Below are 25,921 nucleotides of genomic sequence, written 5' to 3' on the forward strand. Positions count from 1 at the left end.
ATATCATTTCAGATCATAATCAGTCGAATTGGCTAAATTACATTAGCCTTTAACTTGTTTAAGAAGATTGTTGATGACGCTGGTTGGAGTCGATGAATTTTAGGAGATCATAACCTATAAGAAGACTTTTGACTTGAATGCTCAAAGTTAGGTAATTCGTCGAGGAGACTCCGGCCATGTTCACCACAGCATCTTGGGATTGATGGTGATATCAGTTGTTTGTTTGCCATCGCAAAGAGAAATAGAAACCTTATATTTGAAAAAAAATGGTTACCATAGTCTTAGGGCATAGGGCAATCATACCTTATAAAAAGGGAATTAGATGGTAACTATTTTTTATATGGTGTGAGTGCCCTAAGACTGGTAACCAGTTTTTATCTTAACCAAAAAATGATAATGTATTTCTTTTATCTTAACCAAGTACGTTACAAGGATTTATTTACATAATAACAGAAGAATTTAGAGAGGAGATATTCTAGGAATATATTGTAGAGATAACAACAAGAAACATATGTACATACCTAAGATATGTGATATTATAAACTTAGATAACTTCTCTTTCTCTTCTCCAAGAACGCCAATATAGATATCTTAGAGAGATTTCCAGACCTGTGAAAGTTTGAGAAAATGGCAGGTCTTCCTTTTCCTGGCGGTTCTAAAACCGAGAAAATCCATGCACAAGTAAGATTTGATTTCTTAGGGTTCAAGAATCCTTTCCCACTATTGACTACAACAAATCTCTTTATTCTCTCTTTTCTCTGTTTCAGTTTTATGACATAGTTGAGGAATGCATTGAAGACAACATGAGCAAGGATGAAACTGTGAGACATCTATGGGATAAATATCTAATCCCACATGAATATACCAACAGAGGTAAACAACTCCTTCTCACCGAACCATTAATGGCCCGAGGAAAAATCTAATATAATTCAAATCTTAATATACACTTTTCTAGTTTGGAATCATCTTGAAAGGACGAATCCAGATAGCATACTATGCAATGATCCGTTTGCGCAATGCACAACGTACGCAAATAGAACACACATATCTTTTCTTGTCACACAAGTTTCAACTTTCTCCTCTGTGCTTTGCTGAATCTCAAACCTTGTGTTTTTTTTACATTGGTTGTCTTTGCTCCATCACAAGTGCCCAAGAATCGGCTGCTTATGCTAATGTTCTAGATAACCAAAGCCTTCAAGCCTCTCAGCAGCCAGCTTATCCGAGTAATTAAACTACTATTCTCAACTTTCCTCTCTGTTTCTTCATTGTACCTTTCCTGAAGCTTAAACATTGTGTGTTTGTTTCTCTTTGCAGACGACTTTTGGCAGCGGTTTATGAATACCTTGGGCCAGATTCAGAGTAATACACAGCATTTGGATACTTTGGGTCACATTCAGAGTAATACCGAGCAGGTCGTCAAACTACTGACCGATGGACATGTATTTGGACCACATCCTTCGGCTGCGGGATCCTCCAAGAGGCAGCGAGCTGAAGAGGCAGAAGAGAGATGTAACAGTGAAGCAACAGCGAAGCTGCATGAGAACGAGGAAGGTGATGAAGAAGAACCAGAGAAACTGCACGAGAAAGAGAGACCACCATGAAGAAAGAGAGAAGCTGCAACTTCCACAATAAACTCATGGACAGTCTCGACATCCATGATTGAGAGAGAGAGTTGCGAATTTTTTTATTGTCAACCTATACACTACTACTAGCTACGCTGTTATAGAAACATTGAGGAGAAATTTATCTTTTTTCTGGTTAGACACAATTGTTTGTGATGCTTATTCCTATAACAATAAAACCAAAAGAGAAGTGCAGAAATAAAAAAAGAATGATGTAATGAGAAGAAAGCATAAGGCTGAGGAACTTGTTCAGCTAGGACTTCCATTTCCCAGGAGTTTCTTCCAGATTTCTGTAATGCTCCGACCGCCCAAGGCTAATGGGCTATCCACACCCGCTCACTCGGTCTGTGAGTCCCATCATGTTCCAACGGTCAGTGTATTAATTTTCCAAAGGCCGAAAGTCTTGTTTACTAACCCTGCAATCACCACATGATTTTTCCCCGTGCTTTGATCTCACTCACATGCTATCGCGAATCACTTCCCAATAGTTCAGCCATCCTTTCATTACTCCAACCTAAACACACTTAACTATAGAGTTCTAAACGGATGTGTGACGGAAAAGGTAAGTCAACTTTGGTGACATAGGTAGCCAAATCAATTCTCTTAGGCCTTTCCACATATACCAAAAATCGGGATGTTGCAATTCACCTCCACTCACAAACCGCAAAGTCCCTGTTGCGCACCATGACATGTCCTAAGACGCCTCTTGGGTCAGAACCGAGATGACTAACCAGCTCTGACACCACTTCTAACGCCCCGACCGTCCACGGATAATGGACCACCCATGCCTGCTCTCTCGGCCCATAAGCCCAATCCCGCTCCAACGGTCGGTCCGTTAATTTTTCCAAGGCCCGAAAGTCTTGTTTACCTACAATCACCACCCGACCTTTCTCCGTAGTTTGGCATCACTCGCACGGTATCGCAAATCACTTCCCCATAGATCACTCATCCTTTCACTACTCCAGCCCAAGAACACTAAACTCTAGAGTTCTAAACGGATGTGTGACGGAAAATGTATGTAAACTTTGGTAACATAGGTAACCAAATCAATTCTCTTAAGTCTTTACATATATCACAACTCGGGATGTTACAACTTATAAAGCCTGACCGGCCACGGCTAGTGGGCCACCAATGCCCGTTCTCTCGATTCGTGGGCCTCATCCCGTTCTAACGGTCGGTCCGTTAATTTTTCCAAGGCCCAAAAATTCTTATTTACCAGTCCTGCAATCACCACTCGACCTTTCCCCCGTGCTTTGGCCTCACTCGCATGGTATCGCGTATAACTTCCCGATAGATAACTCATCCTTTCACTACTCCAGTCCAAGCACGCTTAACTCTGAAGTTCTAAACGGATGTGTGACAAAAAATCTAAGTCAACTTTGATGATATAAGTATCCAAATCAATTCTCTTAAGCATTTCCATATATCACAATTCAAGATGTTACAATTCACCCCCTCTCAAAGAACGCAACGTCCTCGTTGCGCCCCCCGACAGGTCTCAAAACACCTCTCGGGTCAGAATCGATATGGCTAACAAGCTCTGATACCACTAACGCTTCGACCGCCCATGGCTAATAGGCCACCCACCCCCGCTTACTCGGCCTGTGGTCCCTATCCCGTTCTAACGGTTGGTGTGTTAATTTTTCAAAGCCCAAAAATCTTGTTTACTAACCCTGCAATCACCCATGATCTTTCCCCGTACTTTGGCCTCACTCTTACGCTATCGCGAATCACTTCTTGATAGGTCACCCATCCTTTTACTACTCCAGCCCAAGCACGCTTAAGTCTGGAGTTCTTAACAGATGTATGACGGAAAAAGTAAGTCAATTTTGGTGACATGGGTAGCCAAATCAATTCTTTAAATCTTTCCACATGTACCAAAAATCGAGATGTTACATTTTTGTTGTTGTTATCGACAGAGCCTCCAGGGGTAGCACCGTGTGAGACAACCATTTCTTCATCGTTAAATATTTCCTCCTATCATTTTTTTTTGTTAATAACAATGGTCCTTCTGTTAACAAAGTCTTTTATTATATTCTTGTGTTTAGTAAATAACTAAGTGTTCTGTCCGCGTATGCAGACATAAATATTTTAAAATTACTTATTAATACATGCATTACTAATTAAAAGACTAATGATTAATTATTACAATTCTTATGTATTATAGTTTTTAAAAACATATTTTTGTACATATACTCACTATATAGAAATAAATCTTAAAAATCACTCAATATTCTTTTTTCGATTATATAAAATTAAGAATTTTACTTATTTATATTTATTTATGTGTTTTGTGTCTTCAAATTTTCTAACTTTTTATGAAAAGGTTTTTCAGATAACAACAAAATAGCTCTTAATATTAAAAGAGGTACATAACATCATTTTATTTTCTAACTCATTAGCTCTTAATATTAAAAGAGGTACATAAATAATAAAAGAAAATTGCATCCTATAGCTATCAAAAAAATTATAATTCATTTGATAGCTAAAAAACCTTAACTTTCATCTACAATACATGTATTTTATGTAATAATGCTGTGTTACCCCTCAATTCGACTTATGTAACCTGCTGAGAATTATATATTAAAATAAATATTAAATAAATCATTTAATAAATTATGGTTGCCGTTGATGCACATCTCTTTCTCAGTTTCTTTTCTTCTTCCTCTTCTTATCAAATCTATGTTTCTTCTTCATATATCCATTGTCTCAAGGCGAGGGAGGAGCAAAGATTTTGGACTTGTGAAATTGAGTTTGGAGGAGAAGATAGCACCGAAGAGAACGAGGTGACATCGCGATTTCTTTTTTGAGTTCATTTAATTTTGTCGATCTTGAATTTTTCTCGTTGTTATTTATTTAAAACTGTCATGGTATGTCGCATTGCGATAGTATGGTGAATAATAATTACTCCGGACCAGTGAATACGTGTATGGCCATGTCTGAAAAAGATAAAGATGTGCAGAAGATGAACTCGCCGGCTATACTATATGCCGTGAGAGAAGTTATAGTGTAGTATGTATTCTTTAGTGCAATTATTTATTTAAGGTTACTATACTATTTCAGTATAGTCATCTCTCACTCTTGCATTTCTATACTATTTTTGTGAAAATTAACAATCTATTGTGATTTTCAGTTTCAAAATTTCTCTTTTTTGTTGTGTGCATTAATAAATAATAAGATATTTTCATGTTATATTATATTTAATGGTTGTATATTAGTACTCTTTCATTGATGAGTCATAGAACACGCAAATTACCAAACTAAATGGTATGGGATGGTTCTTGTATTTATGTACCATTCACAAGAAATTGAATAATTCTTACATCTCTACTTTTCATTGATATTGACAAACATATATACTTTTTGTTACTCCGACTCATCACCTACACATGTACGATCAGTACTGTTATCACTATCGATTGTTTTTCAAATTCATTATTTACCAATTTCTAGTTTACAAGTCTAAGTCTATTCTATAATTCATATTTATATAGTATAGTTTAATATTACATTATGTACTATTTTCAGATTTTGATAATTGGATTTAGGGTTTATATTTGGATTACAGTAATTAGGGTTTAGGGTTTAACATTTAGAGGGAAGGGTGAGGTTTATTAAGGTTAGGCTTTAGTGTTTAGGAGGTCAAGGTTTGGAGTATAATTTAGTATTTCGGAGTTGTGAGTGGATTTGGAGTCTTATTCTACTTCAGTGATATGATATAGAAAATTCGGATGCATATTTATGTGGTAAGCAAGTGTGTGGTGTTGGTGGCATTACATGACCGTTTAACCCCATTTGACCCAATATTATTGGCAACTTAAAAAATAATAGGGTAATACCTGATAAAATTGGATCAAATTGTTATGGTTTAATTATGTTAAAATCAATGATATATCCTTAATTTCTAATCAGAATTTGGTTGTTTAGAAATTCGCCCAATAATAAATCAAACAAGTAAACTAATTTCGCTCTAAAATCTTAATTATCGAATCAATTCATAGAGATACGACGCAAGAGATCTTCATCATTACCTGTTTTCTTCATCGCTTCAATGATTTTCTCAAACTGATATATAATCAAAAAGCAAATCTGATTGTAGCGATCATTAAGTCAACTTATGTTTCCACCATTTGAATTTGACAAAGATGAAAACTGAAAAGTCACTTTCTTGCTACTTACGGTAGGTTTAGCGAACCAATTACGTGTCAGCCAAATAAGAACAAATGAGCCGAACATAAAAAGGCCCAAAATTAATACTAATAGATCCATAAATAATCAATCATACGAGCAAATTAGTTTCGCGCTCTCCTTCTCTGTTTCTCAGACTCTCTCTCTCTCTATTTCTTCTCCAAGAACGCCACGAGTCCTTCTTCTTGCTCGGTGAAAGTTTCAGAAAATGGATGATCTTCCCGGTTACGTAAGATTTGATCGATCCGAGAATCTCTTAGGATTCATGAATCTGTTACGACGATTGATTAAAGCAAACTCTTTCTTCTTTCATTGCTCTGTTTCAGTATTGTGTCATCGTCCAGGACTGCATTGAAAGGAACATGACCAAGGACGAAACTATGAGATTTGTAGAGAATGAGTATGTAATCCCAATTCAAGATACCAACAGAGGTAAAATTTCTTCTCTCCGAATCATTAAATGGGGTCTGAGATGCAAAAACCTTCAATAAAATTCGAGATTCTCTATTTGTTTGTCTAGTTTGGGATCATCTTGAAAGGACGAATCCAGATTTATTCATAGCATACCATGCAAGGATCCGTGGGCGCAATGCAAGAATCCCTCAGCGCGTTGCGAAACGTACGCAAATAGAAACCCTTATCTTTTCTTGTCGCACAAGTTTCGTTTTTTGATTAAGAATCTTTTTTTTTTAGTTTATTTTTTTCTTAATTCTCTTGTGATTGTTGCGTAGCTTCACCACCAGAGGTAACTTCCGCAAGGAGACGTAAAGTGCGTGGGATTAAGAAAGAATATCGTCTATCTCCTCCTCCTTATTGTCGCCGTAACTAAACAAACGTGTCCTTGTTCTTTGAGTTTCTCACTCAAAACTGTTTGTTGACACATTGTCTTTGCTTCTGTTAGCTTTGTTGCCTGATTTAAATGTTCCTGCTGCATCACCACAAGAAGCTGCTGCTTATGCTGATGCTGTTTTTCCTCCAACTCAAGCGGGACCTTCCAGAGCTGCTAATGCTAATGCTTATCCCAGTGATTAGACTACTACTCACAACTTTCCTCTCTGTTTCTTTCATTGTACCTTTCCTGAGTCTCAAACATTGTGTGTTGGCGTCTTTTTGCAGACGACTTTTGGCAGCGGGTTATGAATACCTTGGGACAGATTCAGAGTAATACACAGCATTTGGATACTTTGCGTCACATTCAGAGCAATACAGAGCAGGTGGTCAAACTACTGACCGGTGGTGGACATGGATTTGGACCACATCCTTCTGCTGCCGGATCCTTAAAGAGACAGCGAGCTGAGGAGGCAGAAGAGAGAGGTAAAAACGAAGAAGCAGAGAAGCAGCAGCAGAAAGAGGAAGGTAACGGTGAAGAACTGCAGGAGAAAGAGGAAGGTAACGATGAAGAACTGCAGAAGAATGAGGGATGTGACAATGTATAAGCAGAGAAGCTGCAAGATCAGAATCTACAAATGCCACAATAATCGCATGGACGGTTCTTACTTATTATATTAGCATAGTTTTCTATTACCAGAGGACACATACTGTAGATTATGGAAAGTGATAATATTACTAGAGCCTTTGTAGAGTATTTATATACATAGAGTGTAGGGTTTAGGAGTAGACTAATTACATAGAGATCCTCTACTATCTATATTTACATATATATACAATACGCCCCCTCAAGATGGAGGGGCTGTAGTCACTCCAATCTTGCTGCAAGCTTGATGAAAAAGATTCCTCGGGAGTGGTTTGGTTAATGCGTCTGCGAGTTGATCTCTAGTGGAAACGTGAGCAACCCGCAACTGACCAGCTTGTATCATGTTACGCGTGAAGTGATAGTCCAATGCAATATGTTTCATACGAGAATGAAAAACCGGGTTGGCACAGAGATAGGTAGCACCAACATTGTCACAGTAGATAACCGGTGCAGTGGGAAGGTCGATGCGAAGATCAGACAGTAAGGAACAAAGCCATGTTACCTCTGAAGCTGTGTTGGCAACAGCTCGATATTCTGCTTCCGTTGATGAGCGGGCAACACCATTCTGTTTCTTAGATGACCAAGAAATCGGGTTTCGTCCTAGATAAATGATGTAGGCATTAGTGGAGACGTAATCATCAGTGTCACCGGCCCAGTCTGCATCGGAAAAAGCATGTAGTGCCAGTGGAGAGTTCTTGTGAAAGAAGATACCATGACTGCGAGTACCGGCAAGGTATCTGAGTACACGTTTAGCTGCCTGCCAATGCTCCATAGTCGGCTGATGCATGAATTGTGAGAGACGAGTTACAGCATAGGAGATGTCCGGTCTAGTAAATGCCAAGTACTGGAGACTACCAACAAGCGATCTATAAGGAGCCGCATCGGTGAGAAGAGTTCCACCAGCAAGTGTCAATTTCGGTGAGGTTGGTAATGGAGTCGACACTGGCTTGGCGTCTACCATGTTCTGTTTACTGAGGAGATCATTGACGTATTTTCTTTGCATGAGATGGAGTCCTTGAGGAGTCCTAACTGCTTCAATGCCCAAGAAGTAGTGTAGATCAACTGGGTCTTTGATGGAGAATCTTTCAGCAAAAGATTGTAGAACTTGTTGAACAACAGCAGGGTCGCTTCCAGTCACAAGTATATCATCAACATATACAAGAACATATGTGACAATATGGCCATGTGTATGAACAAAGAGCGAGGCATCAGCAGTGGAGTTTATAAAGCCAATAGTGAGAAGATGATGTCTGAGCGAGAGATACCAAGAGCGTGGGGCTTGCTTAAGACCATAGATTGGTTTCCTCAAGCGACATACATGATCAGGACGATCTTTATCAACAAAACCGGGTGGCTGCATCATATAGACGACTTCAGTGAGATCACCCTGGAGGAATGCATTGTTAATGTCTAGCTGTTTCAAGGTCCATGATTTTGTTACTGCAACTTCGATGACAAGTCTGATGGTGGTAGACTTGATAACAGGACTGAATGTTTCTGAATAATCTACTCCATATCGTTGTGTATATCCCTTGGCAACAAGTCTCCCTTTGCGACGTTCTTCCTGGCCATTAGAGAGATACTTGGTTGTAAAGAGCCATCTGCATCCAATAACATTTTGATCCGGTGATGGTGGTTCAAGATCCCACGTGTGATTGACAATGTGTGCATCAAACTCTGCAATGGCAGCATCTCGCCACTTTTTGTCTTTCATAGCTTGAATAATTGTTGTTGGTTCTGGAGATTGATGCTTGGGTCCTGCAAGATGAAGAGTTAACTTTTGGACAGGTTTTGTAATGTTATTTTTGGCCCTGGTTTTCATTTTATGGATATTTTGGTGGTTTTCAGGAGCTGGATTTTCTGGTTCAATAGGTTGAACTGACATGGGTGGTTGTGTTTGGGATATATTTTCTTGTTGTGTTTGCTGAGTTGGGGGTTGCAACTCATTTTGTTCTTGAGCAGTGGGCTCATTGGAAGGAGCAAGGTTTGGCTGAATCGGGGTTTGTGATTCATTTTGAGAAAGAGCAGTGGGCTCTGAGGAGGAAGAAGATGATGTAGGTGAAGAGTGAGAAGGTAATACCTGAGGTTGCGGCTGAGGAGGAGCAGTGGGGTGAAGAGTCTCAGGCACGGGTCCCATTTGTTGCTGTGGCATGACATTGTTGACCGGAATCGTTGTAGCAACAGAGGCTGGAGCAGGAGGTGTGCTCGTGGGTTGTGGATCACTAACCGCTGCCTTTTCTTGGAATGGAAACAATGTCTCGACAAACTGGACATGGCGAGATGTATATATGCGGTTTGTAGTGCGATCAAGACAGAAGTAAGCACTCTGAGTTGGTGAATATCCAAGAAAGACACACGGTTGAGATTTGTCTTGAAGCTTATGAGCATTGTATGGTCTCAACCAAGGGAAGCATAAGCACCCAAACACTCTCAGCTTCTCATAGTTTGGTGCTACTCCAAACAATATCTGAAACGGCGATTGCATCGAGAGAGTAGGGTGAGGAGACGGTTGATCAAGTACACGGCCGTAGAGAAGGCAAACGTCCAGTATTTCTTTGGTATCGATGCCGTGGACAGCAAGGTAAGGCCAGTCTCAACAATATGGCGGTGTTTTCTCTCCGAGAGACCATTGTGTTGTGGTGTGTGAGGCGGTGAGGTCAGGTGTGTGATGCCGTGAGTAGAAAGAAAACTTCTTAAGGCAATGTATTCACCCCCATTATCCGAGAACAGTGTGCCAATGGAGGTCTGAAACTTGTTTTCAACCAGTGCTTTGTAAGCAATGAACACCTCTTTCACCTGCGATTTTAGTTTCAGAGGATAGAGCCATGTATATCTCGAGTAGTGATCAATAAAAACCACATAGTACTTGTAGTTATCAACTGAAAGAATTGGTGAGGACCAGACATCACTAAAAATGTATTCAAGAGGTCGAGATGAGAGAATAGAGGAGTTTGTGAAAGGCAGTTTATGGCTCTTATTAATTAAACAATCAGAACAAGACAAGTGTTTTTGAGTACTAGAAGCAATAGGAAGAGAAAACTGAGAAACAATAGTGTTTAAAATAGAAGAAGAAGGGTGGCCGAGCCGAGAATGCCACGAAGAGATAGATGTTTTGGGGTTGGACGATGTGAGCATGGCCATTGGATAGGAGTTGTTAACCGGCCATTCATACAAGTCATTCTTAGTCTTTCCTTGGAGCAATGGGACCCCCGTGCTGAGATCCTTCACCTGAAATGCAGCAGGGAAAAATTCCACCGAAACACCATTAGTGTTGCATAAACGATATACAGAGATGAGATTTTTATCAACATGAGGAACACATAGAATGTTTTTCAATGATAAATCGCGAGTAGGAGTTGAGAGAGTAGATGAACCAGTATGGGTTATGGGTAGACCTGACCCATCAGCAATGAGGACATCATCTCCTCCTTGATACGGGTTGTGGAAAGCAAGGTTGTTGAGATCAGAGGTGATATGGTGGGTAGCACCAGAATCCAAGAGCCAGTTCGCTGCTGGATAACCCGAGTTCATAGCGAGGTTCGCACGCGGTTGCCAAGGACGGAAAGGACTGGTTGCTTGTTGGTTGAGAGCAGGTTGGAGACCCTGAAGCTGAGGACAACGTCTGGCACTGTGTCCCTGAGTGTTACAGAACTGACACTTACCCAAGTAAGGTTTGAATGGGCGTGTATCCGAACGTTGCTGAGTGGTGTCGCTGTTGTAGGAGTTGTTGTTGTAGCGCCTGTTGTTGTTGTTGTTGTTGTTGCGGTTGGTGGAGTAATTCTGTCGATGTTGAACCGCATTGGCCGATGTAGGGATCACCGACGCTGTGGTATCACGAACAGCAAGGAGTTTTGCTTCATGGTTCAACAGGCGTTCATGGACCTCAGTGACACTCGGAGCAACATCTTTGCCTTCAATCTGATCAACCACATTCTTGTACTCCTCAGGTAAGCCTCCAAGTAGCAGTTCAATTTGATCCTCATGATCATAAGGCTTGCCTAAGAGTGCAAGTTCATCAAACTTGGTGACGGCGCCTTGAAGGTACTCGTCAATGGACTTAGTACCTTTAGTGTAGTTTTTCAGTTGATCTTTGAGTTGTTTGATATGTCCGCGGCTTGGCTTGGCATAGATCGAAGCTAACTTCTCCCAGATTTGTGACGCAGTTGTCGTGCGTGACACGGTTGGCTGGATCGGTTGAGTTATGGCACCAAGGAGAGCAGAGTAAATGAGTTTGTCTTGGCGATTCCAGCGTACGAACTCAGGGTTCTCTGTGACCTCATCTCCAGTGGTTAGTGTTGGTGGTGGGACAACAGGAGAACTGTCAAGGTGCTTTGCGAGAGCATAACCATCCAGGAGGGCATGAACTTGCAAGCTCCACATGAGGTAGTTGGTGCTTGTGAGTTTAGAAACGTTTGACATGTTGATATGCAGCAGCGTGTTGGGGTTGAGCGAGATTGCCTCAGTGGTGTTGGTGGAAGAACTCATGACGGCTTGAGTTTGAGATCAGAAAAGTTTTGCTAGGTTTAGGAGCATAAGCTCTGATACCATGTAAATTATGGAAAGTGATAATATTACTAGAGCCTTTGTAGAGTATTTATATACATAGAGAGTAGGGTTTAGGAGTAGACTAATTACATAGAGATCCTCTACTATCTATATTTACATATATATACAATACATACATGTTGGTATGATTGCTTATGTTCTCATTGTCATTCTACACGCACTTTAAAAAACATTGGGGAGCAAAAAATTTCAGTTTACTTGTTGTTGTTGGGCTCTCTCGAGGCTTTTGTGTTGTTGAGAAGAGATACAAACATGTAACAAATTAAAGAACATATATTCATTCTTTCAAACTTCGATCCATTTATTTGTGTGGCATAATATAGCCCAAAAAAGAAGAAGAAGCACAAGTGTTTCTGATGCAAAAGCCCATAAAAATGATGATCTAATGAGTAGGAACCATGAAGCCTAGAGACTTGTTGAGCATATCTATTATACTAAACATTTAACAAGTTAGGCCCAGGCTTTCTATTAGCATAGGAAGGTACATATTTGTATAAGATATTTAAGAAAGTTTCTATGCGAATACCTTTCCACTTCCCACCTTCAGCTGCAGAGTAAAGACAGCACAGTAGGAAAATAAAAGCTGGAATTTGATCCTATAAGTGGAAGCACTTACATCTGCTTCCTGTTATATACTAACATCTTTACAAACTTTACCAATAATAAACAGTCACTTTCTTGCTATTTACATCAGCTCAAAAAAGGATAAATAGGCTAGAAAGGCCCAAAACAGCAGTCTAACAGATTAGTATTAAAAAGACTAATGTAGGTTTAATATTAAACCTAAAGATTAACGTAGTAGTCATTAAGTCAAGTTTTTCTTCCACCATTTGAATTTGCCGGGGTAAAAGTTACTTTCTTGCTGTTTACGGTAGGTTACATGAATTAATTATGTGTCAGCCCAATAACAACAAATGAGCCACACTAAGAAGGCTCAAAATAATGATTGTTTAAAAGTCCATAAATAATCAATTAAACAAGCAAATTAAATCCCTCTCTCCATCTTGTTTCCGTTAAACCACTTTCACTAATTGTTTATCTCTCTCTCTCTTTCTTCTCCAAGAACGCCAACTCAGAGAGAGAGGGGTCTCTTGACTTGTGAAAGTTTCAGAAAATGGTAGGTCTTCCTTTTCCTGGCGGTACTCCGAGAGAGGAACTCCATAAACACGTAAGATTTGATCGATCCAAGAATCTCCATAGGGTTTGTTTATGAACCCTTTCCCTCGATTGATTGCAGCAAACTCTTTCTTCTATTCTTTTCTCAGATTCGGATTGGTCTCATGGTCAAGGAGTGCATTAATAACTACATGAGCAAGGATGAAACACAGAGATATCTACAGAGTCGGTATCAATTCGCACGTCAAGATATCAACGAAGGTAAAAACTTCTTCTCTCCAGATCATCAATTTATGATTCAGTAATTCGAATCTTGATTTTTGTGTAGCTTGGGGTCTTCTTGAACGTAAAAATCCAGACTCCTTAAGATTACACAATGAAAGGATCCGTGAGCGCAACCTAAGGACCTGTGAGCGTGTTGCATCAAGTACGTAAACAGAAACACACGTCGTTTCTTGTCATACAAGTTTCTTTTCTTTTTTTGGTCGTGCACTGTTGTAAGCAGAACTGGTTTTGACTTTTTTTATTTTTGGTTATCTTGTGATTGTTGCGTAGGTTCGCCACGAGAGGGAACTTCAGCTACACAGGGAGAGCAAGAGCAGCAACGTCTATCTCCACCACCTCCTCCTTCTGCTCGCCGCCGTAAATAAACTCGTGTTTCTTGTTGTTTGAGTTTCACACTGTCTCTCACCTAAAACTATTTGTTGACATTGTCTTTGCTTCTGTTTATAGCATTGTGGAATTCTCCAAATGTCCAGAGATACGCTGCTCAAGTGCCGCAAGAAGCAGCTAATAATGCTAATGCTCTAGAGAACCAAAACCTTCAAGCCTCTCCAGCTTACCCCAGTAATTAAACTACTCTCAGCTTTCCTCTCTGTTTCTCTTTCTGAATCTCAAGCATTGTGTGTTGGTTTCTTATTGCAGACGACTTTTGGCAGCAGTTTTTGAATACTTTGGACCAGATTCAGAGTAAAACACAGTGTTTGAGTACTTTGCCTAAGATTCAGAGTGATACAGATCAGATGGTCGAGCTACTGACTGATGGACATGGATTTGGACCACATCCTTCTGCTGCCGGATCCTCCAAGAGACAGCGACTTGGGGAAGCAGAAGAGAGAGGTGGTGATGGAGAAACAGAGAAGCTGCAGAAGAAAGAGGAAGGTAACATTAAAGAAGCAGAGAAGAATGAGAGAGGTGACTCAATGAAGAAGTAGAGAAGCTGCACGATTAGAATCTACAGTTGCCACAATAAACGCATGGACAGTTCTTACATTAGCATAGTTTTTTTCATATTGCGTATGACACATATACATGTTGCTTACTTTCTTATTATCATCCTAGATGCTACTACTAGTACTAGCTACGCTGTTTGGAAAAACATCTGGGGAGCAATTTTATCGTGTTTCTCGAAGCTTTGTATTGTGGAGGAGGGATAAACATGTAAACAGTTACAATCTGATGGAGTTTTTTTCATAATTCGGTTAATACTGTAGTTTTTAACCCATCTTTTCTGATACAAATATTTAAATGTCACATCGTCATACATATATAGGTACTATAACATGTGTAATAGGATAAGTAATAATGAGTCAAAACTACGATAATTGAATGAAAATTGACTCTAGATTTGTAATAACTAGGCAAAGAACCCGTGCGATATCGTAGAGAAACTCATTTTATAAAATAAATATGTTATATTTTATGAGTAGAGAAAATAGATGTGTTACAAACCTAGTTTCATGAAACTTTATTACTTTATTTAAGTACTAAAAATCTATATTATTTTGTTTATAGGTTTGGTTGCGGTAAAATTACAAATATGTAAATACCAAATGATATATATGTTTTATTATCCATTTAACTAAGTTATTTAAAACTTTCAAAAACAACTAAACATTTGAAACTAATTAAAAAAGAGTCTAAACATACTTAAATTTATTCAAGCAAAAATTAAAAATACATTGATGTAAAAAAATTCGTTTTTATCTGAAATATTATTTAAACCCTAAAAATAAAAACATTTTTGAAAGGTTACACTTCAAAAACATTTTTTAGTATATTATAGGATGCATGTCTTCATAAGAAAAAATACTATTTAATAAACTTTTTAAGAAATATTCATAAACTGTTCAATTGTTACGTGAAAAATACCCCATAACTTAAAAGTTATAGCCAGTTGGTAAAAAAAACACACACATTGAAGGTTCTATGCATGTTCTAAGTTATTATCTTGAACGCATTAATTAAAAAATATATGCTACTTTGCATAATTTATATTTTTATATAAAACATCTTTTTATTGCTTTAAAGAAGTTTATACGCCACAAAAGAGAAAAAAATATATCATGACTTTCCATAGACTCTTAAAATGAATAATATTAAGTAAAATGAGAAGAAAAAAACCCAAAAATTATCAATAAAAACATTTTAAATTAAAAAGACACATAAATACATATATTATATATTGTTCAACTAATAATATTTGTCAACAATTTTATCAGTAACATTTTTTTATATTTTAATGATTGTTATCCCAACAAAATTAGAACTAAAGTCACATGAATTAATTTTTACAGAATAAAAAATTCTTGACCAACAAGATTTTCACTCAAAATGACATTAATACATTGTTTTTGGCATCATCGTTAATATATATTATTTTTCGTGTATATTATTTATTTAATATCATAAATATTTTTATAAATAGAATTATCATTTTATGTATTCATAATAACTTACAAGTTCGACTAATTCGGTTAGTGATTTATTTAGAATATTTGAAACATCGTTATTAAACATTATAAAAGACTATGTATATAAACCAACAATCAACTCTTCTTGACACCTAATAAATAATCAAATCTAATATCGATATATAAAATATATTTTTCATAGTATTAAATATATTTATATAAAACTTTATGTTCCAGTTATATTTATATTAGAATAAATGTTGCATACAAGTGTGTCTCCATCTTTTAAGGTTTCTTCTTACAAATTGTTACATGATCTTTAGTTCCATTTCCTGAACAAATTTCAATTATTTTTTCATGACATTTAAATAAATTTTCCTATTAAAAGACCATACTAGAATTACTAGTTTGTACTCTTTTTAAAAATTAATAATTATATGTCAACTATTTATATATTTATATATATAATTATCTGCTCTTTTTCTGAGAAAAAATATCACGAAAATTGGATACCGTAGCAAAAGTCTGTTGACTTATATTTACTGGTCCCTTCTCATTTGTATGCCATCTAAATTTGTCTAATTCACAGTAACGAAAAGGAAACGATTGTAGTTTTTGGTAAATGTATGTTACATGGATCAAACGTGTGTTCATAATCATGTATATGCGCATGGTCTGTTAGGCACATCATAACCGTTGTTGCGTAAAAGTTCTGGAAATTAGAAATGTTTCTTGCAATACACTACGAACACACGCTTGAATGTTCTGGATAGATTCATGCACGAATAATATCCTTTGTATATTCAAGAATTTTAGTGACATGTGCATGCGTGAGATAGAATATTATAGATTCTGTGTTTAAGTTGACGGTTCCTAAGTTTTTTTTTTTTTTGAAACTAACGGTTCCTAAGTTGTTAGTATGAAAAGTCACCAATCTTTGATACTAATGTGTGCATGCATAAATAGTTCTGAGAAATTAAATGATATGCAAGCGGTTGACTTTTGTGATGGTTGCGATGTGAAAAGTCACAAATAAAAGTTGTGAGTACCAAGAGTCAGTCGGTGAATTGATTCAACATCAAACCAAATCAAACATGAATCACGATTGCTATCTTTCTTTTTTAAAAAAATAAAATAAAATGTTAGGGTTGAATTAGAACAAGTCGAAATTAATGTCATGGCTTGATTTCATCACAAGAATCATAAAGTATAATCATCATATCCTTTCTTATTCAGTCGAAGTAATATTGAGATAAAAATACTCTAGAATGTTATTGGTTTTTCAAAAAAAATTACATGTTTAGGTTAAGATATAAGCATAACAAAAAGAGTTCATGTTTATATGTGTTTTCAAAGATCTTTAATGATCATTAACAATGAATCTCTCTATTTTCTAGTTTATTTGTGATTTTTGTGATTTTCTGGTTTTTAATTTGTTAACGTCCAAAACTTTTTATATAGAAGATGAAAAATTGCAATGGTTAGTTAATACCAAAAGTTGCAATGAGTTATCACCAAGAATTACAATCACCAACAGTTGCAGTGGTTAATCACGAGAAATTGCAATGGTTCATTACTAAAAATTATATGATCAACAGTTGCAATCTTCTATTTAATCAGTTGTAACTGTTCCACCAAATAATTGCAATGATTCACTTAAACTGTTAAAAAAATCATCCTCATATATTTTAGACATTTAAAAAACTTTAACTAATATAATTATTAAAACAAAAAGACATGATATTAAGATGAAAAATACATACTTATATATTTTGCTAACTTCTTTTACATCAAAGCAACTTTTAAGATGAAAAAAGCACATTTAAATATGAAAACAAACAACTTTTAACTTTTTTTTGGATTCAAGAATATTTAGTTACTATAAAATAGTACATTTACAATATATTATGAATAAACAAAACATTACAAAAGACATTCTATTGCATATGAAAAGACACATAATTATAAAAGAGACACTTATTGAGATATTTTAACAACTAATTGAAAATTAATTTGTCTTTTATAATGAGAAGACACAACTCTTAATACTAAGAATTGTATAAAGACACTTATTGATTGAGATTTAGCTACTTTGAAAAACTTTTTTAATAGTTTCATGTTGGAAAAACATAATTTTTTTTATGAAAAGACACACTCTTATAATTAGAATCCATGACTTTCAAAACTAATAAAGACACTTATTAAAATATTATACATAGTTTTAAAGAAAATTTCAGTAGTTGCATTCCAAAAAAAGTAGAAAGACACTTCTTGATATATTTGTAACTACTTTTTATTTTTACTTTCCTATAATTGCATACTGGAAAATAAATTAATCTCAATTATTGTCCTGAAGAGACACAACTTTTATAATGAGAAGACATGACTCTTAAACCTAATAATTTTAAAAAGACACTTATTAAAATATTATAACTATTTTAAAACAAAATTCCAATAGTTGCATGTTGGAAAAACAAAATTAATTTCAGTTTTTGATGAAAAGATACAATTCTTAGGAATTAATTTCTGCCACTTTTAATTTGTGTTAATCTTCCTCCTTTTTTTTTGAAATACGTATTTGTCCATGAACATAAATCAATGTCTTGATCTCTTGTTTGATGTCCAGGAACATAAATTAATCTTTCTCTTGCACGTGTTTGATGTCTGTTTGATATCTTGTTTGATTTCTGCCACTTTTAATTTTCTTTTCACCGCTTGCTCCAGGAACATAAATCAATCCAATTGACGCTATTTGAATGTCTCTTTAATCCATTATCTTTTTGAATGGTTAGGAATGCGTGGGATGAGATGGAGTGAATTGCGTTTTATTTTTTGGCCAACGAACAATCCACTTGAACACTTACACCAGCAACTACTGTAGGTTCTGATACCCATCTGTAACCAAGAACAGCAGCAAAGTGTAATATACTTTGGCCACCTTTCTTCCAGGGCTTCCTGCATAAGGTTGTTATTCATATTCTCTTGGGAGATTCCATTCATTAGCGTCTGATCCAGTTGGTCGTCATTCTCGAAAAGCCGTAAAATCTTCTCGCTCACTTGGGACAGTAAACTAATCTTCTCTCTCGATCACAGTTAGATCATTAATTGTTTTTATGTCAAAGTTACTAATATGGTAGATATATCCTTCTTTGAAAGTGTATAATGTATTAGCGGATGATCAATAGTAGCTTTTATATCAAATCCTCTAAAAAGGATAAAATTTAAATAGATGAATAAACAGAATCAAAATTTAAAATACTTATTATAAAGCCTACATTTTCATCGACAAGCAAAAGTTCTTGGCTCAGTGAAATGCTTCATCTCCTTCAAGTTTGTGATTCCCATTTTTGAATCAAGCGAGCAATCAATTCTTGCATTAAATGTTATTTTTTGAAATCCTTCGGTTTTGAATATGAATGTCTAAAGCTAGTGATGTATGAGTCCTGGGGTAAACAAAATTGATTCTAAATAAAATAAAAAATTGATTCTAAAATAATAATGATGTTGATGTTTTATTTTGATGAATTCTTTTCTACCGATTTTGAATTTAACGGGGAGTGGATTCACATTAGGCAAAGTCAGACTCTTAGAAGCAGTATCTTGATCAAGACCAAGGAGGCCGGTTTTAGAACAGAGGAGTGATGTCGGGTATTCCTCTCTCTCCATAGAAAATAAATAACTTCATGAAAAATGAGTTTCAAAATGGGTTTAACTCCCCGCAGCGTAACAACCGCACCAAACCATGAGACGACATCATCAAGGGTCCTACAGATTTTCTCCATCACGTACAGTGGAATTTTTTTGTTATGGAAACAAACAAGCGTGTCTCTCTCTCTCTGAATTTTTCCCTTGTCTGTTTTCACCACCACCGCAGTCTCGATGTTTTCTCTCGCCATCTCTCCTTTTATGTGTATCCCCATCCTCTTGAAACAAATAATGAAATGACATGTCTTAATATATAATGACACAACTTTTAACAAAAAAATAAAATTCCTATAAAACACACCATTTTTCAACATTGTTTGGGTTTGCTATTATTAATTGTTCTTTTCTTCACCATTTTATTTGATTAATGAAAATTATGCTTTGAGAAGGCATGAACATTGGACCATTTATAGATTTTCAAAAATTTGTTTGAAGAGTCATATCTTTTGAATTAAAATGTTGTGTCTTTTTGTAATAATACTTATATGAAGAGTCACAACTTTTCAATTTAAGTAATCACAATTTTTAATTGTTGAAAATACACAACCTTTCAACATAAGTGAAATTCACAACCTTTTAAATTAATTGGGATTGCTATTATTAGTAGATATGTGAATAAGATAAGTAATAATGAGTCAAACTAAGTTACCATCGGATCTGAGACAAACAGAGAATTGGCTCTAGTTTAAGCTTATTTTATCTTCAGTTGCCTTCTTCCAAAAGGCAGTGGAGATAATAGTCTCAGCCCACTCCAATGTATTAGTGAATTCAAAGTGTGCAGTTTTGATTTCATTGTTGAGAAAGTATAAGGAATAATGCTTCACTCATACGTACATTTTGTGGAGATAGGACATAGGAAGTGGAGTAAAACCATTTGAAGACCATAAACAACCATTTTAAGATCATATTTTTGTGGTAAGAGATTTGTGTGTCTGCGTGTGTGTTAATATATGTCGTATGCGTGTATACTACTTGTGTGGAATCTATGACCATGTCTTTTTTGAACTATATAATCTATGTATGACCATGTTACTCCCTATTAGTGTTCAAACCTTTAGAAAATGGACGGCTAAGAAAAAAAACTGTTTTGACGAATTTTTTAAGTGTTTTAGGGTTTGTATTTTAATTTAATGTTGTTCTACCTTATGGAACTTGTCTCAAACAAGAAGTCAGAACCAGAGTATAAAAACTCGGATCATGTATCGTAGCGCTCCAAAACCTGAAGGACCGTATTTATCTCAAAGAATATGTCCAACTCGTTACGAAACTCTAACCATGATCATGTTGTTGCGGCTCCTAAGGTTTTTTTTAAGGTTAAAAGAAGTTGTTCAAAAACAAACAAAAAGCACGAGTTTTGCGTGTATACTATTTGTGTTAAAAAACGAAAAGCAGAGTTTAAAAACATTGATTCAACATGAATGACATATCAAAAGAAGGTATTTGGCGTAAGAGTGCTTGATTTTTGGCGTGATTTCAAAGAAGTTATCAGAAAGTTGGATCGAGCAAGCGAGTGAGGAAGATTCATTTAATTCTAACGCTAGTGGAACAGACATATCAAAACACAAGCTATGTTCGAAAAATGGAGGAAGAAGGTGAAGACAGAGAAGAGACTTAGACTGGTTCCTAGAATCATATAGTTTTCAGTACAAAAATGGAATTTGGTCTTGTCAAGTTTTGGTCCAGAGGAACATGGTGATGATGTCTCAAATCGATTTTTGAAGAAACACAATTTGTTGGGGGTTAGAGTTGCAAATAAATTAACCTTAAGAAGCTATGCTACAGAGTGGTAAACTATGTCTTTCAAAGATGGGTCAGAAAAATCCGAGAAATTATTAAGTGAACCCTAATCACAAGGAAGGAGTGAGAGACAAGAAATCTGACATGAACATTAAAAATTAGAGAAAAAAAAAACAGAATTCAATAAGTTTGACAAAAAAAAAAAAAAAAATAGAAGAGATGCATGGTTGTCAATCATCATAATCAGCAAAAGTGCGGCAGAGAGGGCAAGTCTTGCTACGCCTCAACCACCTGGATATACATATATCATGAAACTGATGAGAACAATTTGGCATGTCGAAATAGATTTCACCCCTCGGATTTAGCTCCTCCAAACAAATGCCGCATGTCTCCATCTCCTCGTCTTGTTCAGGGAAAGGAATATCGTCCCCTATGAATCTGTGTGGGGTGACTGTGACGTATAGGGAGATGTATAATGGCCCTGGAACTCGCTCCTCGGCTGCTTTGGAAGCGATTATAACATAAATATGATTGCACAAAACAGGGTCTAATTGGAGAAGAGGGTCGATGTTGTGCGGATCAAAGCTACCGATGTCTTTTAGGAGGATGTGAGGGATTGGGAATGGAGGAGCCTTCTGTGATCCGATAATGTCCACGGATCCGTCACGCTGGTGTACGAGAAGCACTTCTGTATGGCGCTTTAGTCTTATCTCTAAAGTGTTGGATGAACACTTGCATGACACAGTTGCCTCAATATCAATCGTTGCTTGTTCTCCACTCTCCAACATTATTAACGAACAATTTGCTCCTCTCTCAAACATTGTTTTTTTCTAACATTAGCACGCACAAGTGAATGAGAGAGGTTATTAAATAGTGGCCAAGATTTTCCTTTTTTTCATTCTTTCTATATTTTTTTAATTTGGATGATAAAGAACGAAACAAAGCTTAAGAAAAAAAAAACAAAAAGAATTGAATAAAAGGAAAATCTTATAGTATATTTGATTTTTTAATCTGTACTCAAAAATCCAGACTCCTTAAGATTACACAATGAACGGATCCGTAAGGCAATCAAAGGACCTGTGAGCGTGTTGCATCAAGAACGTAAAACATAAACACACATCGTTTCGTGTCGCACAAGTTTCTTTCCTTTTTGGTCTTTTTGCGACTGGTGTAAGGCAGAATTGGTTTTGAGTTATTGTCTTTTTGGTTATCTTGTGATTGTTGCGTAGGTTCGCCACGAGAGGGAACTTCAGCTATACAGGGAGAGCAAGAGCAGCAATGTGACAGGATAAACTGGTTATCCTTTTGGTTTAGTTATTTAATCTCTTTGGTTTAATTCTTTAATAATTGGTTTAGCTTTATGGTTTAGTCGTTTGGTTTAGTAAACCCTATATGTAAACGTTTATCCCTTTGGGAATAATCAATCAAACATTAAAACAATCTTCTTAAACCCTAACTCTCTCTATCATCATGTTCATCTATCATTACTTGTTTCCCTGTTACAATGGTATCAGAGCCATCCATCCTCGGCAAATCGGTTTCCATGGCTGCTCAGCGCATGATGCCTCTGAAATATTCATGTGAGGAAGTTTATGACAGGATGTCAAATGGGTTATGCATATTTTGTGATGATTGAGATACACCTGGTCATCATAATTTGAAGCACAAAGGAGTGAAGATTCTCGTGACTGAGAGTGACGAGGCCATGGTGACTAAAAACAACGACGAGCTCATCCTTGAAGAAAGCTTGGTCGAATCTGATGAGTTTGTTACCAAAACTATGATGAAGCCAGATTCTTTCTATGAATCGCTGGAGAGTTTCACTTCAGATTTGCAGATCTTTGATGTTGCAGGACAGAAAGAAGAACAAAACGAAAGTGATGCAGAAGAAAACATGAGTTTCTCTCTTGGTAATAAGATCCAACACATGGTGGGGGAACATACTCTAAAGGCTGATCGTATATGGGAACCAGGTGGATGTCTGGTCAAGCCAGATCGACAGATGCTTTAGACTGAAGCAGTTTTACATGGCCAGGCAATATATGTATTGCCTGAGAAAATAAGCCAAGCTTGTCAGTCTCAAAAGGCTCATCTTGTATGGGAGCCAGGTGGGTCTGTAGGCAAGCAAGCACCGTGGAACTGCTTAGACAAGTACCTCAAGCATGGTGTAGTGCTAAAGTTAAACGCCAAAACTCATGAGACTTGTTTACATAATACTTTGGAGGTGTTCTCGGCAGAAGAAACCCAGACTTGGATGGTGAATGAAAAGATGAGCTTCAAGGTACTTCCTCATCTTAATCTAGAAGTATGGGTTAAGCTGGCAGTTTATGGTTTTAAGTATCAGAAGCTAATGTCACTGCTTGTTAAAGAGTCAAGAGATGAGGAAATCATGTGTTCTAATAGTTGTAGGCTCTGCAACTATGAGAATGATGAGATGGCTTCACATGATAGAGTTGGTGTGTTCAATGATGATAAAGCTTGATGTGAAGATATTCTCAAGGCCTTTTGGAGATATGGATGCTCGGTTTCAAGAGGAGATCGTGACTACTGCTCTTGGTATTGGAGTTTCTCTTGAATGTTTAGAGCCGTACCTCAGTCATGATGAAGTGTTGGGGTTAACTACAAAGACTCATTTCACGTTAAAGATTCATGTATGCACTGATTTTAACTTAGCAGCGTTGATTGGGATTGAGAGCTATGACTGGAAGTGTAAGGAGCAGATGATCATTCTCGTTGATCACAGTCCAAGAGTATGGGAACCTGGTGGAGTATTAACTGAATATGATAAGTGGAAACGATATGAGCAATGTTACGAACATAGTAGATGTATGGGGTTAATGCAATGGCTGTGTCATATGTGGTGGCAAGGAATCAAGTCTAGAGAGCTTGATAGGATAGCAGCAAGTTACGGAGGAGCTTTCTTCAGTAATCTTCAGTGTTACAAGTCAGCAACTTACATTGATGGCTTCTCGGTGCTGATGCCCCTGCCAAGTAAAGGAAATGATGATTTTGAGAAACTTGCCAATTATTATCTAGAAAGTATTACATCCAAAGTCAATGCAAAGTATGAAAATTTGATTTTGTTTTCAGAAGGATAAGGAATAAGAGCATCATTAAACCAAAAACCCACTTTGAGTCTCTTAATCATTTTTAAACAATAAATATTACTTAAGAGACCAAATTAAGAGACTAATATTTTTATGCTCCAATGCTAGTCTCTTAATTAAAGGTTCTTAAAAAAAAATTTAAACATTGTTTTCTTGTTGTTGTTGTTATATGTGTGTGCACATGTTCTCTTGTTGAAAGCAAATACTAAAAATTACAAAGGTATAGTGGCTAAAGATACAACATACCCTGACTAGTTAACACAATCCCCACTTCAACGAGGCTGGTGGATGTTTCGTGGAGCAACCTTCTGATTCCCCCATTTGGCTGGCTTCTCTACATACTTTGCTGGTTCAACAATCGACTTAGGGCTCCTGTTCCCACTCGATTTTCTCACCAGCTCACCATTCTTCCCTAAACCTGATGATCATACAAGAACAATCAGTCTCCAACTGACATGACTGTTGACAGAGAGCTGTTTTAAAACAGCAACAACCAAAAAGATCAATATCAATGATCTGATGATTCAAATAACAGCTCCATACGCATACCAAACCATATAGTGTGCTATTTTTTATAATGAAATATATGTTTCAGAGTGATACATCAAGCAAACGTTCAACGGTTGATCCTTCTTACATGAAAAAAAAAATTACTCTTGACAGAGTTTACGACATTACAAGAAAGCATGAAAGATAACTCTTTCTTACAAGTTCTTTAGGTCACTTTCCTGATTGAAGGTAAATAATAAGAGAGAGAAGAATAATTTACTTGAGCAAGTTGGGACTGGGTAAGCTTCTTCTCAGTGCAGGCTTGCATGATGGCTTTCTTTAGCTCAGTAGCCACACGCTCATCTGGAATCAAAATGGTAGAGAAACCTCATTACATGCCACCCTTTACCATCAAAATGAATAAAAAAGCCTCTCCGCTATAACCATCAGAGGCCATAAGACAAGCTGTCTCAACAACCCCTAGAAAATTCAAGCAAGTTTTAAGATAAACCCAGAAACAAAGACTCTAGCTTTACTCACATCCCGATTTAATAATGGGAATCAATTTCGAAAATCAAAAAGGGTAGTAAAACAGAAAGGACCTTGCCACCAAGATAGATGGTTTCAAAGATTTTCAGAAAATGTATTAATTGTTGGACTAGCCTATAATTTTTAATAGCTTACTAGAGCTTGACCCGCGCACCCGCGCGGGTGTTAGTTTTTTATAAATGAATATTTATTTGTATAAGTGACAATATATATTTTAAAATTTACCCGTTTAATTTTTTTTTAATATGACATTTCTAAACACAATAGTTTTATAGTTTGTATTGAGTAGTTTTATTTTATCATGCAAATCCTAAATTATATCATCTATTTATTTAGAATATGACGTGTAAAGTCACACAAATGTATTTTTATTTTTTATGGATCAAAATTTTATGATTATATATAATAAAATTGTTGTATAAACTGTTTTTGTGGATCACAATTTTATGACTATATATAATAAAATTGTTGTATACTATTTATTATGTATATGTGGAATTAGTAAAATAATTACCGTATAATGTATGTAATTACGAAATGTATATATGAAATTAATTATTTTCAAACACACATATGTATAATAAAAAAGGAAAAGACAAAGAATATTAAAAGTTAGTTTATTAATTATTGTTGCCATGATTGTTTAGTTAGAATTTGATTTTGGAAATACATTAA

The 25,921-nt window shown here is 36.3% G+C and overlaps 2 protein-coding genes and 1 long non-coding RNA gene across 8 annotated transcripts; 2 read left to right on the forward strand and 1 right to left on the reverse strand.

Moving 5' to 3' along the window:
- On the forward strand, positions 1 to 13,073 carry LOC103853874. 6 transcript variants are annotated; one of them, XM_033283807.1, is made up of 10 exons: positions 1 to 873; positions 956 to 1,025; positions 1,147 to 1,223; positions 1,315 to 6,039; positions 6,137 to 6,242; positions 6,331 to 6,429; positions 6,542 to 6,631; positions 6,712 to 6,834; positions 6,927 to 7,345; positions 11,963 to 13,073. In XM_033283807.1, the coding sequence occupies exons 4-9, from the start codon at positions 6,019 to 6,021 to the stop codon at positions 7,244 to 7,246; spliced, it is 759 nt and encodes a 252-aa protein (XP_033139698.1). In that variant the 5' UTR covers positions 1 to 873; positions 956 to 1,025; positions 1,147 to 1,223; positions 1,315 to 6,018; the 3' UTR covers positions 7,247 to 7,345; positions 11,963 to 13,073. The 6 variants fall into 6 exon arrangements, with proteins under 6 accessions (XP_033139698.1, XP_033139699.1, XP_033139695.1 ...); XM_033283808.1 differs by having other exon boundaries at positions 1 to 6,039; positions 6,927 to 7,166; positions 7,200 to 7,345; XM_033283804.1 differs by having other exon boundaries at positions 1 to 1,223.
- LOC103853801 lies at positions 12,940 to 20,746 on the forward strand. The gene is made up of 6 exons (XM_009130712.3): positions 12,940 to 13,018; positions 13,116 to 13,227; positions 13,295 to 13,393; positions 13,522 to 13,608; positions 13,699 to 13,812; positions 13,891 to 20,746. Exons 1-6 carry the CDS (start codon positions 12,965 to 12,967, stop codon positions 14,178 to 14,180), a joined length of 756 nt encoding a protein of 251 aa, XP_009128960.2. The 5' UTR covers positions 12,940 to 12,964; the 3' UTR covers positions 14,181 to 20,746.
- Positions 16,788 to 25,918, reverse strand: LOC103846002. Its single transcript, XR_004454839.1, has 2 exons — positions 24,978 to 25,918; positions 16,788 to 24,626 (listed from the first exon to the last, which is right to left on the reverse strand). It is a non-coding gene; the product is annotated as an uncharacterized LOC103846002 (long non-coding RNA).
- Positions 25,919 to 25,921: the final 3 nt, after the last annotated feature.

The sequence above is a fragment of the Brassica rapa genome, chromosome A02 (genome assembly GCF_000309985.2).
Source record: "Brassica rapa cultivar Chiifu-401-42 chromosome A02, CAAS_Brap_v3.01, whole genome shotgun sequence".
Classification (NCBI taxonomy): Eukaryota; Viridiplantae; Streptophyta; class Magnoliopsida; order Brassicales; family Brassicaceae; genus Brassica; species Brassica rapa.